Source organism: Cajanus cajan, chromosome 10 (assembly GCF_000230855.2).
Source record: "Cajanus cajan strain Asha chromosome 10, NIPB_CcT2T_4, whole genome shotgun sequence".
NCBI classification, from domain to species: domain Eukaryota; kingdom Viridiplantae; phylum Streptophyta; class Magnoliopsida; order Fabales; family Fabaceae; genus Cajanus; species Cajanus cajan.
This window is the reverse complement of record NC_138526.1, coordinates 37272937-37287475: the sequence shown is the minus strand read 5'-3', so window position 1 is coordinate 37287475 and position 14539 is coordinate 37272937. Positions and strand designations below refer to the sequence as shown.

Genomic DNA, 14539 nt, shown 5'->3' with positions numbered 1-14539 from the left:
ACGGGTGGCGTTATGCCCTAACACTGTGTCGCTATAAGCCATAGCGCCACTATTTTTGACGTTTTTTTATTTAAATTATTAACTAAATTAATTTTTCCCAAAATTTAATTTATTTTATGAATATCATATAAATCTATATTTATATATTTATCTTTTCTATTTTTTCTTTATTTTATATTTTTTTTCTTCTATTTATGTTTTTTAATTTTTAAATAGGTGGCACTATGGCCTATAGCGACACAATGTCGCTATAGGCCATAGCGTCACTTTCACAAATTCTTTTTTTTTATTTTAATTATTTACTTATATTTTTTTAAAACAGTTTTTTTTTTATATTAAATATGTAGCGTTGTAGGCTATAGCGACTTTATTGAAGTTGTTTTGTGTCGCTATAAGTTGTAACGACATTATCAATATGGCTTTCATGGCTTCCTTGGAGTTACAAAAATGCCACTTGTCACCGGTGTCGCTATGGGCCATAGCGACACCGTTAAAAAGTGCCCCAAAGGTGTATATTGTTTAAAAACTGCCCCATTTACGTAAATAATTTGAGGAATTGCCCCAATATGGTCAATCAGCCAATTTTTTACTGATGTGGTATTTTGCAAGATTTTAATAATGTTGCAAAGTTTTTGTAAACTTTATAAAATGATAATTAGTATTAATATAGATTGTACTATCACTTATATTTTATAATTTTTGTCTATAAGTCCTTTAAGGTTGAAGATATCTTTTTTTTTACTAGAGAAAATAGTTTAACTTAGTCATCACTACATCTAGATCACATATGAAAGTTCATTTATCTTAAGTATTACTCTATACATTAAATGTAGTAGTAAACTATATTATTTTCTTTTTAAAAATATCTCATTAAACAAACATCACGCAATTTAGCTAATTGGATGCAATTCTCTAACATTTTTTTAACCATAATATTGGCACAAAGTATTCTTAACATGTATTTCTTTTGGAGCTTAATAATAAGAACAACTTGAAAAAGCTATAAATAGCCTTCAAGGATTAGAGTTATGTTACAATTGGATTTATGTAATTATCTTTTATAGAATACTTTATTTGATCTTTTATATAAGAAATAAATAAATAAATAATTAAAATCAATAAAAAAAATGTCAAGATGATTAATTTTTATTAATAATGTCATAAAATTAAATTAATTTTAAAAGTATCTTTTAAACTTAATGATTTAAATACTAATAGCATTAAATGACACTACACGCCTACATCAAATTTAAGAGATAACTTATTTCATCACATAATTTATAGTGTTAATACATGAATAAATACATTCACTTACATGTAGGTATAAAAAGAAACTAGTAATTAATATATTTTAAAATAGATACTTATTTCTTTTATACAAAGATGTGAGGGAGCATAAAGGATGTGAGGGAGCATAATACATGTATTCCCTTTTTAAGGATATATAATTTTTATCCCTTTCTCTACATTAGAACATTTATATACTTAATAATGAGCGCAAATTATTCAAAATTGATTAAAAAGAACTCGAAAGGAAACTTACTTAAACTATCTGGATGCTCATCTTATCGTTTCAAATATCCTGTATTCTAGGTTTGTATTTTGTCTTTCTATATTATTGCACATCTAAAAAGTGTATTAGGAATGGAGGAAAAGGATGGATCTTTATAAGTATAGTATAGTTATTGCTAATATTGAATATTGAAGTAAGTATGAATGCTAATGGAGTTTGACAAACTAGGAAAAATACTATTAAAATAGATTTTGTGGAAATATTAGAAAATAAAATTAAAAGAAAAATAGACAAAGACACTCTTTAAGAATAAAACATGAATAATCTCGTAATTTTCATATGTTATTTCATTTTTTTTAAATTATTAAATAAATTCTTTTTTAATTTGATTTAACCTATTGAATATTCAAGTGTTCACAATTTTATAATTATGTATTGAGTACTTAATTATTTTAAAATTCACCTAAATAAAAATATTTTAAAATATTTTTTCTAAGATATTGGATAGTCATATTTGTGGATTTATTTGTATATAATATAAAAAGAAGTGTTAACAATATTTTTTCCGACTCTTTTAACATTCACTTACAACAAATAAGGAGTGCCACTAATACTCCCCTTATTGATAAATATTAACACACTTGATCTAATACTCACTTGTTGATATTCTTTTTTATTATTAGTTGAAATTTGTTAAAAATTATAAATTTTGTAAATTTCCTATTTTATTTAATGAATCTTTATTCTAACTTAGTAATAGGATTCAATAAGACTTGTGATTTTTAACTAATAAAAAAAAAGTATTAAGATAGAGTTTCGGGATGAGTATAATTAACATTTCTCTATAATACAAAGAGTAGATGTATACATTAAAGTTAATGAGATTCCGTAGTATAATTGGTTAGAGAGGGTTGGTCTTATGACCCAAAGGGTGCACCTAGTTTGGCTAAAACCGAACTTAAATTTATAGTATTTTCATTCAATGATATAATTATGGTATTTCATTTTCAGAAACACAACTGGACATGACTACTACCTTCCCTCACCTTTCTCTAGACTCCTAAACTTCCAAAGAGATCAAACATCTGCTTCAGCGTGGTTGGGTTGTCACTACACTATTATAGAACCCTCTCTCTCTTTTTATGTGTTGCCTTTCAATGCACCACGTCTCTTATCATCACTACCCACCACTCTCTATCCTCTCCAAGCAAACTCCTTTTCTTCTCTCACCCTGGTATATGTCCCTTACCTTTATCATTGTACTTTCAGGTTCTTGCTTTGTTCATGAAATCTTGATGCTCCTTGGGTTTCGTTGTCTGTTGCATTGACATTGTAATGATTTTGTTGTTTGTTGTGCCACATGCTTTCAGTCAAAATATATAATCATGTCTGTGCATTGTTTGTTAATTGGGGTATATGAATACAGGGTCTTCTGGCTTTGAAATCAAACCCATATGTCACGACTTTACAATTATATGATTTGGATAGATTGTATGATACTATTATACTTGGTATTTGAAGAGCTATGTTGTGTGCACTATAAGATGGCATAATATTTTTTTTTTTCACTCATTTTACATCTGAATTTTGCATGAAAACTAGTTTTACTGCAATATATTTAATTTTCATTAACAAAGTTCATAAAAGTTGAAATCAAATTCTGAGATCTTAACACAAAATGAAAACTGATGGATAATGGAGCAAAATTTAGCAAATAGCAACTATCCTTCAAATTGACTACGATTCTTTTGGCTTATTTGTTACTTTGTTTTGATTGGAAGAATGTAGCCTAATGTTAAGAGAAATTGTACTTTTACATAAATTTTATACCAACAAAAAACCATACAAAAAAGAGTGAGATAGGATAGGAACTCAAGAGAGAACATCATAAGATGGTTAATATGATAGAGAGAAAATACAAAAAAAAATATTGTAGAAAATGTAATCTGATTTTACTGCATAATGAATACAATTCATATGGGAAATTGTCCTGTTGGTCTTTCTAACTGTCTACATGGTAAACATTTAACAAAGTCTATGATCTTCTATCTTCATTAATATACTCCATCATATAAATTTATACATGGGATTTACTAAAAACTGTTCGATCATTGCTTGTTATGCAGGTTTTCTGTTGGCTTTTTCCTATTCTTACCTTCTTGAGAAATAGGAATGGGTCCAAAGAAATGGTTCAAGATAATAGTTAAACTGAAGAAATCGAAGAACAAAAAAGAAAAGGTTATTTCTTTTCTTCCTCTTTTCGGTCCTCGCATTTCAAGTTTGCAAAGATGTTGATAGTTTTTGGAGAGGATTTCTCTGCTTCTCATTAGATATTCTTTCAGGATTTGATCTTTGTGAGATTTACTTGTTTTTCTTGTTCTCTTCACTTTTGATATTTCATTTGCTTTTGGAGTCAAACATATATTTTTCAAGTACAACAGACCACTGCTGAAAATTCAATTTATTTTTTTATTATAAAGAATTCAAATGAATACACCAACGGGAAGCAGAGTACTCGTGAAGAGTCAAGTAGCATTCCGAATGAAGGTTTGATGATGGACCGGACTGTTCCCGCCAGGTTGATGGACGATATCGCAGCAACTCGGATTCAAAATGCATTTCGATCATTTATGGTACATTATCTGCGTGCTGTTTATTCCATTACATGTTTAGACCACTTTTTTAGACCGACATTTCATTACTTTAATCTGACTCGTTCTCAATCTTCATTATGATGACCATTATGGTAACCAATTTTGCAAGGTTAGGAAATTTTGCCTCATTTTCTCCTTGCTCCACTGAATGAAAATTGTATTTTCTTGAAGTGGTGCCTTTTATATTTCCCAGAAATCATAGATAAGTCATATGTTGCTAATCAATTGTTAATATTCTTTTTCTCAACTTACTAAAGTGACATGGGTTATAATTTTGATTCACTATCAATCTAACAGTGTAAAATGTTCTACATTATCATTGAAACTTGTGGCGTCTGTTTTTAACTGAAAGTGAAAAACTTTAGACTTAATGACGTGATATTGAATGCTTTTTATTATATATATATATATATATATATATATATATATATATATATTTCTGTCGGATATAATTTATTTTGGTAATGACTTTGGAGCTGATATTACTCATGTCTTTTTTACTTCTGATTTTACTACTGTAAATAATCAAATTAAAGCTCAGACTCTGTCACCCTGCTCCGACCCTGGAAGGGGAGTTATGTCCTAGGGATATGGTGACATTGTTCGTTGTAATGCGGCCTTGCCCTTTTTCAGCAGCCATTTACTTCTCTGAATCAACAATTTGCGTCATCTTCAGAGGACTTCTGTTTTCTCCTATTTGTTATTTATACCTAACTGATTAACAACAAATCCTGTTTAAAGGATTGATTTCTTCCATTGACTGTGAGATTACTCATAGACACCCCAAAATGGCAGCAAACATAATACATCTATTACGTCATCTTCAGAGGACTTCTGTTTTCTCCTATTTGTTACTTATACCTAACTGAATAACGACAAATCCTGTTTTAAGGATTGATTCCTTCCATTGACTGAGATTACTTTTAGAAACCCCAAAATGGCGGCAAACATAATACATCTATTATGTTTAGAGAAATTGATTTGAGACTTTTCCCCAAATCAAGCAGTTTATCAGACTTATTGACGAGAGTGAACTTCCGCTCTACCCTCTGTACCCATGCAGGCAAGAAGAACATTACACCATCTAAGGGGAGCAGTGAAATTCGAAACTTTAATTCAAGATCACCTAGCCAAAGAGCAAACAGCAACTGCACTAAGCTATATACATTCATGGAGCAGAATTCAAGAACAAATTAGAGCTCGAAGAATCTGTATGATAACAGAAGCGAGGATTAAACAAAAGAAATTGGAAAGCCAGTTAAAACTTGAGGCTAAGATTCATGAGCTGGAGGTAGCGTTTCTATATAATCTACAGCCATTGCTTGATTTCAACCGTTTGCAAGTGTTACTATTTATATCAGTCATTTTCTGTTATTTTTCGCAATGTGGGGCTATTTTTTTAGCATATCCTCTGAACATTAGCAAAACATGCCCTTTTGGTATTATATGAATGTCAGGTGGAATGGTGCAGTGGTTCTGAAACCATGGAAGAGATACTTTCCAGGTTGCAACAGCGAGAGGAAGCAGCAATTAAACGAGAGAGAGCCATGGCATATGCCTTCTCTCATCAGGTAAAAAACTTGTTTTGCTCGCTTCATTCATACAAAAAAATCAAAATTTAACGATTTTGTGTATGTGATATTGTAGTGGAGGCCAAACTGTAGCCAGTATTTTGGTCAGGCTTCGTATAGCCTTGGTAAAGAAAGTTGGGGTTGGAGCTGGACAGAGCGTTGGGTTGCAGCACGTCCTTGGGAAGTCCGGGTTAGGGTTCAATCCACCAAAACAAAGAAACTCAATGGGCAGCAGCAAAAAACAAAATTGGATAAGATGAATCACAGTGAAAGCAAAGTGGCCTTGGCTAAACACGCCCTGTCAAACGGCAAGGAGAATGGGAAAGGAAAAGAAAACGGTACTTCAGGGATGTCAAAGAACAATGATTCGAAATAGCCATAGTCCATGCTATCATGGGAGAACCCTTGGATAACGCTGAGGCAGCCAATTTGACGGTTTATTGTTTTTTCTTCTTCTTTTGGGGTTTTATTTTTCCATATTTGGCTTGGTGAGAATCTACGATTCGGTGTGTACGTTATTACACTAGGAGACATGTTATCTTCTTTTGCATGGTGTATATGATACAAATATGGATTTCCTAGTTTCGGCTCAAACTTGAGAATGATCTATTATCCCTTTCATTCCAGGGGCAGTAATTCAAATTTTTACCGCGTCTATTTTCAAGCTTATGAAAAATAAAAGCGAGGAAAATTAAATGAACTATCCTCCTGAGAGAATGATTTCATATAGACAAAATTTGACAGAGGATGGTCGGCCTCTTTATGGTTTAACACCGTCATTAATTATTGCCTCATTTTGCATATATATCAGCCATGAGTTGTGTGCTTCTTAATGACCAATTCAACTTTTTGGAGTAATGTTATTTATCAACCGACTAGCAGCACCAACAACCAAAAACAATTACGACGATCTCAATAGAGGCCAATGGTTTTTATGTTTCCTTACTTTCATTATTATCCCCTTGACAAACAGAATTTCCAGCTGGACACTAGAAAATATTTTTTTAAGGCACTGAGTTTTACGGGGTAGGGGACCAATCCCAGAAGGACAAGAACCACACTTTGGTGGCACTTATGTGTGTGAATTCTTCCATAATTGAGCTTCGCTGTGCTCGTCCCTGCAGATATCTTCCACTCTCCCCACTTGTTCTACCAACTAGGATCTATCTACCCAACTCATTGGTTATGGAGTATAGACTGTGACCTTCAGATTCCCCCACTACTCAATCTCATCTTACTACACTAAGGTTGGGTGGTTGAGAACTTAATAAAACATAATAATGATATTTTGGTTCCATAAGGGGTAGATCACGTTCCAAACCCAATCGTAAAAATCACTGTATCAGAAGCTGAAGCTTCCCTTCGGATTATACTTGGGCACTAGCTGCGTAAGTGGGTACGCCGCCATCAATATGAATTGGATGGATGGCTTCCCTTCCTTTTTACCCACACAATCAACCCTTGAGTCACTATCATGACATAGTTACACAGGCGAAATAGGAACTAGAAATAAGACATGGGAAAGGAAAAGCAGAAAACCATACTGAATTTAGGAAAATTGCCCTTTTAACAAGCTGGGAATCAACTCACACGCAACTCCTTTCTTTTGTAAAACAGTTTCTACTGTTCATAGACAACGACTTATCAGCCAAATGCTCCCAAAATTCAAGCACGAAAGAGATAGATCATTGATATAATAAAACAGTAGAATCATCTTTCAATTCTTTTGGCAGGATGAGGAAGCTATAGAAGAATGGACGGTCGCACTAGAAAGCAGTAAAAAGTAAGTAAACAATCATTTCTCACACAAAGAGAACCCCTCTTTTATCCCTTTGACAACAGATAGGCGAATCCGGCATTTTCAAAACAGGAAGAAAATGCCCGTCTCTTTCCCTCTATCGAAACAAGACAGTAAACAACCAATTCAAACCTTTAGCGCACACACACAACCAAATACCAATTATTCATATGTTGGCCTATTTGGGATTTGCCCTGTTTTGCAACGGAGAAAAAGCCTCACCCTGCTTCTGGCTCTGCACTAAGTTGGAAATAATACAAGATAAATCTATCAAACTAGGCAGTGATATCTACGTGCATGTTCTCAGACCAAAACTAAAAAGCCACATAAATCCAAGTACAAATCCAGCGACTACAAATTGCAACAAACATCAAACATGACAATCCAACACAGAATTAAACAAAAGTCTCCGTAATCAAACATGAAAAACATAAATAATTTAACATAACAATCTGGAGAATTAAAAAAACCTGGAAATTCAACTCCCAGATTTTCTTCCTCCCAGAAGCATACTCCACTGAACCGAACCATTCCGGGTCGAAATCCATCTCCTCCCTGCAGAAACCCATCACACACCGAAGGAGACCGAAATCAGCGAGGCTGCAGCGGTTCAACGGCGAGAATCGGAGGAAGCAGAGGACAGCTTATCCGACACGCCGTCGTGCTCCTCCTCGCCCTGAATTCGTGCCGGCACGCGGAAACCCGAGAAGCCACCGGGCGGCGCAAATGCCGAAGAAGGAGAAGACTGATACACCAACGCCGCCGCCGCCGCCGCAGGCGACAGATAGTGATGTCGATGATGATGATGATAATCTGCGGCCACAAACGACGGCGCGTCAATCCACGCACGAACGGAAGGGCTGTTACTGGACTGAAGGGGTCCCCTCTGAGAAAGATACTGGCCGTGGCCGTGGCCGTGGCCGTGGCTGTGGCTCTGGCCAAACACCACCGCCGGCGACGCCACCGTGGCCGGCCCTTGCAAAGGCGAAGGAGCGTTAAACACAAACCCTCCTCCTCCTCCTCCACCTCCACCACCACCCGTATCATTAGCAGCATTATTCCACGCTACCATGTTATCAAACCCTGCGAATAGCACGTGCTCGTTGTTGCTCTGGTGCAGCATAATCGGGTCCTGCAGCGACTGTAGCGAGAGTCTCAGGTCCTGGCTGCTCGTCCTCGAAAGCAAATCCGGCGGGTAGTTATGGAACTGAATCAACGACGACGTCGTCGTGGGGAAGAACGACCTAATCGCCTCGTTATCCAACGGAAGAAACCCCGAACCTGAACCTCCCCCATCCTGGTGAACGTTCTGGTTCTCTTGGTTGTCGTTCTCGTTGAAGTGGTTGAGAATCCCCACATCGGGGTTTTGGTTGGGGTTAGGGTTTTGGTTGTGGCTGTGGCTGTGTTTCTCCGATTCGTCGTCGTTTTGCGGGGTGTTATTAAGGTGCGTTGGGAGCGTGGGTTTCCAAGGAGGGAGGTGCGCGAGTTGGTCGATGGCGGACTTGGCTTTATTGATGAGCCAGTCGACGGCCTTACTGGGGCGGTCGTAGCCGAGGCGGTCCTGGACGTCGTAGAATTGAATAGCGGTGTGGGCCGAAAGCCTGACCCGTCGGTCTCTGGGCCCTTTGGCGGTGCATACCTTGCTGTGACGGTCCTTCCGCCCTGTGGACCGCACAATGTGACCCCCTTCAACCTCCACTATCTCCCCTCTCACCATGCCCTGCCTGGACGACGTCGTTCCACCCGCATGCTCCACCGAAGCCGAGAAACCCCGTTTCCGTTGCTGTTGCCGTTGCCGTTGCTCCTGCTCCTCCTGGAGTTGGTTCTTCCTTTGGGGATCCAGACTCAGGCGCTGTTTGCTTTTGTTTATTATCACGATTTTTACAAGACGCTTTTCCTCCTGGACAGCGGTTGCTATTCCCTGCCATTCAATTTTCGACGTTCCATGCCAAACGCGGATGAGGGATAACCGGATAACTGATAAGAGGCAGTGTTTGGGTCAGAATTCAGAAGTGAGAATGAATGTTAAGTGTTTAGCATAGCATAGCATAGCATCTCATTTAATTTAATTTCTCTCTGCTGTGCTCTCATCAGTATCACTGCTGTTCTTGTACTACATACTACATAGACATACATACATGATGACACCACCACCAACCCATCCAAAACTCATTCATTCAATCTTTCAAATTTCACCCTCTCTTTTTTATTTTTTATTTTTTATTTTTTACTTGCTAGTTAGATGTTAGATGTTAGAACCCTTGGCTACGGTTACATTACAATTTACATCTCATCTCTAGGGAAGAGTAATCCAATCCTTTACACCTTTGGAAAGGGACACCCTCACAGCTTTTATGGCTTTCTATCTTTATTGCTTCGTTTAAAAGAAATGATGCAAATTTACTTGTCCCAAACCCTTTCCTTTTTCCTTCATTGGGAGCGAGTGTTATGTTACTGTACCCGCCATCTCAAGGGGCCTCCTTTTTCTTTCTTTTTGGAACAACATTGTTTGTCTGCGTTTTTCCATGCTTGTCCTTTTCCCCCAAACAAACCACACCATCCCAATTTACTTCCTTGCCCCTCCCCTCACCCCTCACCCCTCACCCCTCACCCCTCCTTTTTTTTTTTTTTTTACCTTTTTTTCAATCATTTAAATAATCATATTTTTAAAATTATCGCATTTCTTAAGTTATCTATCAAAATATTAAACAATAAAAAGACAAAATTCATTCCAAAATTAATTTACATACATTCATATTTAAAACTTCTTTTTAGTTTGAGGCATAACAAAATTTCATACTTAAATACTTTTAGTATTATCGTTCTGCCCAAAAAAATACTATTATCACGGTAGGTGTTAACTCTTTTTTCAATATATATTTAACATAATTTCAAATTTAGACTTAAATTTGAGATCATTAAATGATTTTGTGTTAATTAAGCTACGCATTTAGTAATTATGTTGGTGGAATTTATTTCATTTACATTAATTATTTATTATTTTCGAAACTGGTTTTTTAGGAATATTCTGATTGTCAATGTTATAATTGAATAAATTTATAAATATATTTGGTTAGGAGTTAACATTTTTTAATATTTTAAAATTGAACCGATAAGATAAAATAATAAGGTGGGAGGGATTGATGCAAAAAAATTATCAAGAGAAAAAACAGGTATAATTTTTTTTAATTTGTTTAGCAACTATTATATATTTAGAAATGTATACTTTAAAATTTCTCTAACATAAAACAAGAAGATTCATGGTTTATGTGCATAAGAATTTTAGAAACTTTTTAAAAGGAAAAACTACGTATTGAATTGTAGCTTTACATATTGTTTGTCCTTGTGAAGCGTGTAGTCCATTTCTAATTTCAAGACTATGGCCTGGAGATACGAACTCAGATTCGCAGGGATTGTAAAAACAGAAAAATGAAAAGAAAATAAAAAAAATTATGTCTTTTTATAGTTACAAAACAACCAAATGGTATTTTGACAGTATTTAGAAAAACGTGTAGGATTATTAAATTGTCTGTATTCTGTAGATTTATATTAAAAAGCTTAATAATACCAAACCACATAAATCTAATTATGTTTGACTATGTTTTGTTTGATGTAAATACATATATTAAAAAGCTTTAAAACACTATTAACTAGAGTTATCAATTTGGGTGGGTGTGACAAATTTGGGTTGGTTCGGGTTGGTTCATCAATAGACTAATTTGGCATGGAATTGAAATTTTCTTCCTACTTTAATGAATCTATAACATGTCACTAGCCAAAAGATAATCAATTACTTTTTAAGATATAAAAAAAAATATTAAAATAAATCAGTTTTTTTATAATAAGTTAATAAAATATTTTTTAATCACTATAAGCTAAAATATAAAAAATTATCATTTATATTATAAAATATTTCTACTTTTTATTACTAAAACCGCTGTCGTAGTTGTGATCAAGAGATTGGAGGGCTGTTATTACACTTCTTGCATTGAGATAAGAATGTGTGACATTATTTATTTCATTCATAGGTATTGAGTTGTGGATAGAGAATCCTTAATTATTTGTAATTATGTGTTTGTGTGTATATGGAATATAATTTTCCCAACAAATTCCTAAAGTGTGTGTGGTGAGGAATTGTTAGGTGAAATTGTATGTTAAAGTTATTCTTTTAAAATATCTAACAAAATTATTACACAAAGTCAGTGATTGAGATCAAAGATTGAGAGAAAGAATTAGACTTTCATAATCATTCGATGAAAATCAATACAAAGTGCATGAAGATTTCATTATATGTCAACTATTTAGAATCTAAATAAGGAATGTGTAAGCTAATTTTTATAACAGAATCTATACTTGTTGTTATACATCTATTGGAAGTCAACTCAAAAGCTATAAAAAAAGGGGCTATGGAATGATTGTGAAGAAATCCTTCCTCTTGAAGAGATGTATTATACTATAAAGCCCTACCAAGTTAGAGTAATTTAATTTAATAACAACATGAAGAAATCCTTCCTCTGGGATAGGTACGACGTTAGGATTTAAATTTAAAATCATATGAATGTAACATCACTAAGTCATTTATAATGGTTTATCAATATATGACATGTTTAATAAATTTTATAAGTATACTTAAGAAAAATAATAAAAATTAAATTTTTTAATAAATTAAAATTAATTTATGTATAGTTTGACATTCAATCAAAAATAAGTATAGTGATTTATAAATTTTTTCCTCATATTATTATTATTTATATATAAATAGTTGTTGTCGACACACCTAAATAAAAATATATGTGTTTTAAATATGCTTTAATAGACGTTAAATTGTACAATAATTTATACAACATTATTTTTATATTTATATTCATTTTTTTTTATCACTTCAAGGATAAAGATATTTTTTAGCAATTAATGAAGAAATACAAATATAAAGATGATGTACAATTTTTATTATACAAAAGAAAAAGGTTTTTTTGGATTTTTAGTTTTATTTTTTGCACGCCGTACGATTTGGAATTATATCAAGTTTCTTTAGATAATAACACAGCAACTTGCTTATAGTTAATATAATGTTCAATATTTAGCAGACAACAAGAATCTGAAAGCTTTTGGATTTTAATTTGATGTTTTGCATGGCGTATCAATTTTGGAATTATGTCAAATTTCTATGGATAACAAGGCAACTTGATTGTTATGTAATGTACTAAAGTACGATATTTGGCATTGTTCCTTTGTGGGATTTGAACTGATTAATTCATTTTGATAGAAAAATCAATAAACAAATCTATGTCTAAGTTCATCAAAATTGAACATGCATTGATATAAGAATATGTAGAAGAATATTCTAGTTTCCTATACAAATAGAAAAAATAAACAATTAAGGGGTGGGCTTTCCCTGATCTAAAAAACAAAATTAAGGTCGTGATAATAAATTTACATAACGTTGGCATTGATTATGAACTACAATATTATATCTTATTTGGTTGAAAATAATTCTCAAACTTGTATTACTAACGAAATAAGAAATATTTATACATCTCATGATTAATGATAACATCATGAATATGTCCTGAAAATATTTATTATACTATTTTGCACTCTAATTGTTACATTAGTTTTTATGTTGTTTTGGAGGTTGATTAGCAATTAATGTCGTTTATTAGTTACTTTATTATGCATCAGCCTCGTACTCTTGCCTAGAAACAAAAGAATTGTACTTTTATACTCACAATGGGAGGGAGGTGGGGGAGGTATTAGATATATAATAATTTCCTTTTAACTTTTAAACATCAAATCTAGGGGTATTCATGGATTGGTTTTTTAAAAATTCGAACCGAACCAAATTGAACTGTTTTATAAAAGTGGATAGATTAACCGATCCATTTTTTATAAAGTGGATCGGTTTGGTTTTTTTAAAATATGGATTGATTTTTTTGAAAATGGATCGGTTCGGTGTGGTGTGGTTATCCACTTTTTACTCACATATAGATCAGTTTTTTTTAAAAATCAAACCGAACCAAACTGATCCACTTTGTAAAAATGGATCGAATAACTGAACCGGTTTTATAAGGTGGTTCGATTTGGATTTTTTTTCAAAATGGATCGGATCAATTATGGATCGGTTCGGATCAATTTGAATTTTTGTCACACCCCTAATCAAATCTGATTCTATTCCTTCATTAAAAAAAATGTTTCCTGAATACTTTAATATCAACAATAGTACTATATGTAAATTTACAATTCAGTCGTTTTTCTTGGTTAACAAAAGTTGAAAGTAGCATTTAGTATTATAAATTTGTCCATATTATTGACAGAGATGAGATGAAATGAAAACTTAATCATCAATTTCTTTTTCTAAATTATATATTTATAATAATATTATTTAAATAGGAAATGTTATCTTTAACATCATATTTATTTGCTGTAAAACAATCATCATATTTAATTATTTTTATTTGTATTTTATTTATACATTCATCTTAAAAATATTCTTCCAAAAAAAAATTATCACATTTTTATTGTATAAAATAAACTTGTCTAATTAGTTCCTCAAAATTTCATCTCTACTCAACTTAAATCCCATAATCTTCTATCTTTTAATCTTTAGTAATTTTGGGTCTTACATTTGTTTCTCTTTCTCTTAATCTAAGAATTCATTAATTATGATAGTCATCCCACAACTAATGTGATATTGAGTCAACTCTACACAGAGATTCAAGTCTCATAATTTTTCAACTAGTTCCAACTCCTTGACTATCAAAGAAGACATGTAGAAGTATTTCTTGCTTTGAGCTCCACCACCATATTAGCCTTTCTATCATGATACATCAATTGAAAATCATAATCTTTTAGAAAATTCCATCCATTTTCTTTATCTTATTTTTAGCTCTTTTTGATCAAACAAATATTTTAGACTCTTGTGATCATTAAAAACACTAAACTTGGCCTCATATAAATAATGTCTTCCTTTCATGAACCTTAAGTTGCCTTGAAACATATGTTA

The 14539-nt window shown here is 33.1% G+C and overlaps 2 protein-coding genes across 4 annotated transcripts; one reads left to right on the top strand and one right to left on the bottom strand.

The window, feature by feature from the left end:
• Nucleotides 1-2569: 2569 nt before the first annotated feature.
• Nucleotides 2570-6395, top strand: LOC109811944 (protein IQ-DOMAIN 10). 3 transcript variants are annotated; one of them, XM_020375793.3, is made up of 6 exons: nt 2570-2747; nt 3640-3751; nt 3994-4146; nt 5231-5458; nt 5625-5738; nt 5815-6395. In XM_020375793.3, exons 2-6 carry the CDS (start codon nt 3686-3688, stop codon nt 6112-6114), a joined length of 861 nt encoding a protein of 286 aa, XP_020231382.3. In that variant the 5' UTR covers nt 2570-2747; nt 3640-3685; the 3' UTR covers nt 6115-6395. The 3 variants fall into 3 exon arrangements, with proteins under 3 accessions (XP_020231382.3, XP_082921226.1, XP_082921224.1); XM_083065100.1 differs by lacking the exon at nt 2570-2747 and adding an exon at nt 2758-2782; XM_083065098.1 differs by lacking the exon at nt 2570-2747 and adding an exon at nt 2777-2845.
• A 1472-nt stretch (nt 6396-7867) lies between these two features.
• Nucleotides 7868-9941, bottom strand: LOC109811959 (transcription factor TCP4). Its single transcript, XM_020375817.3, has one exon. It carries the CDS (start codon nt 9251-9253, stop codon nt 8147-8149), a length of 1107 nt encoding a protein of 368 aa, XP_020231406.1. The 5' UTR covers nt 9254-9941; the 3' UTR covers nt 7868-8146.
• Nucleotides 9942-14539: the final 4598 nt, after the last annotated feature.

Excerpts from the sequence above, each read along its gene's own strand:
- LOC109811944 (XM_020375793.3), top strand. The coding sequence starts at position 3,686 with ATGGGTCCAAAGAAATGGTTCAAGATAATAGTTAAACTGAAGAAATCG. Across the intron at positions 5,459-5,624 it reads CTAAGATTCATGAGCTGGAG|GTGGAATGGTGCAGTGGTTC; the intron begins GTAGCGTTTCTA and ends TATGAATGTCAG. Across the intron at positions 5,739-5,814 it reads CATATGCCTTCTCTCATCAG|TGGAGGCCAAACTGTAGCCA; the intron begins GTAAAAAACTTG and ends GTGATATTGTAG.
- LOC109811959 (XM_020375817.3), bottom strand. The coding sequence starts at position 9,253 with ATGGTGAGAGGGGAGATAGTGGAGGTTGAAGGGGGTCACATTGTGCGG.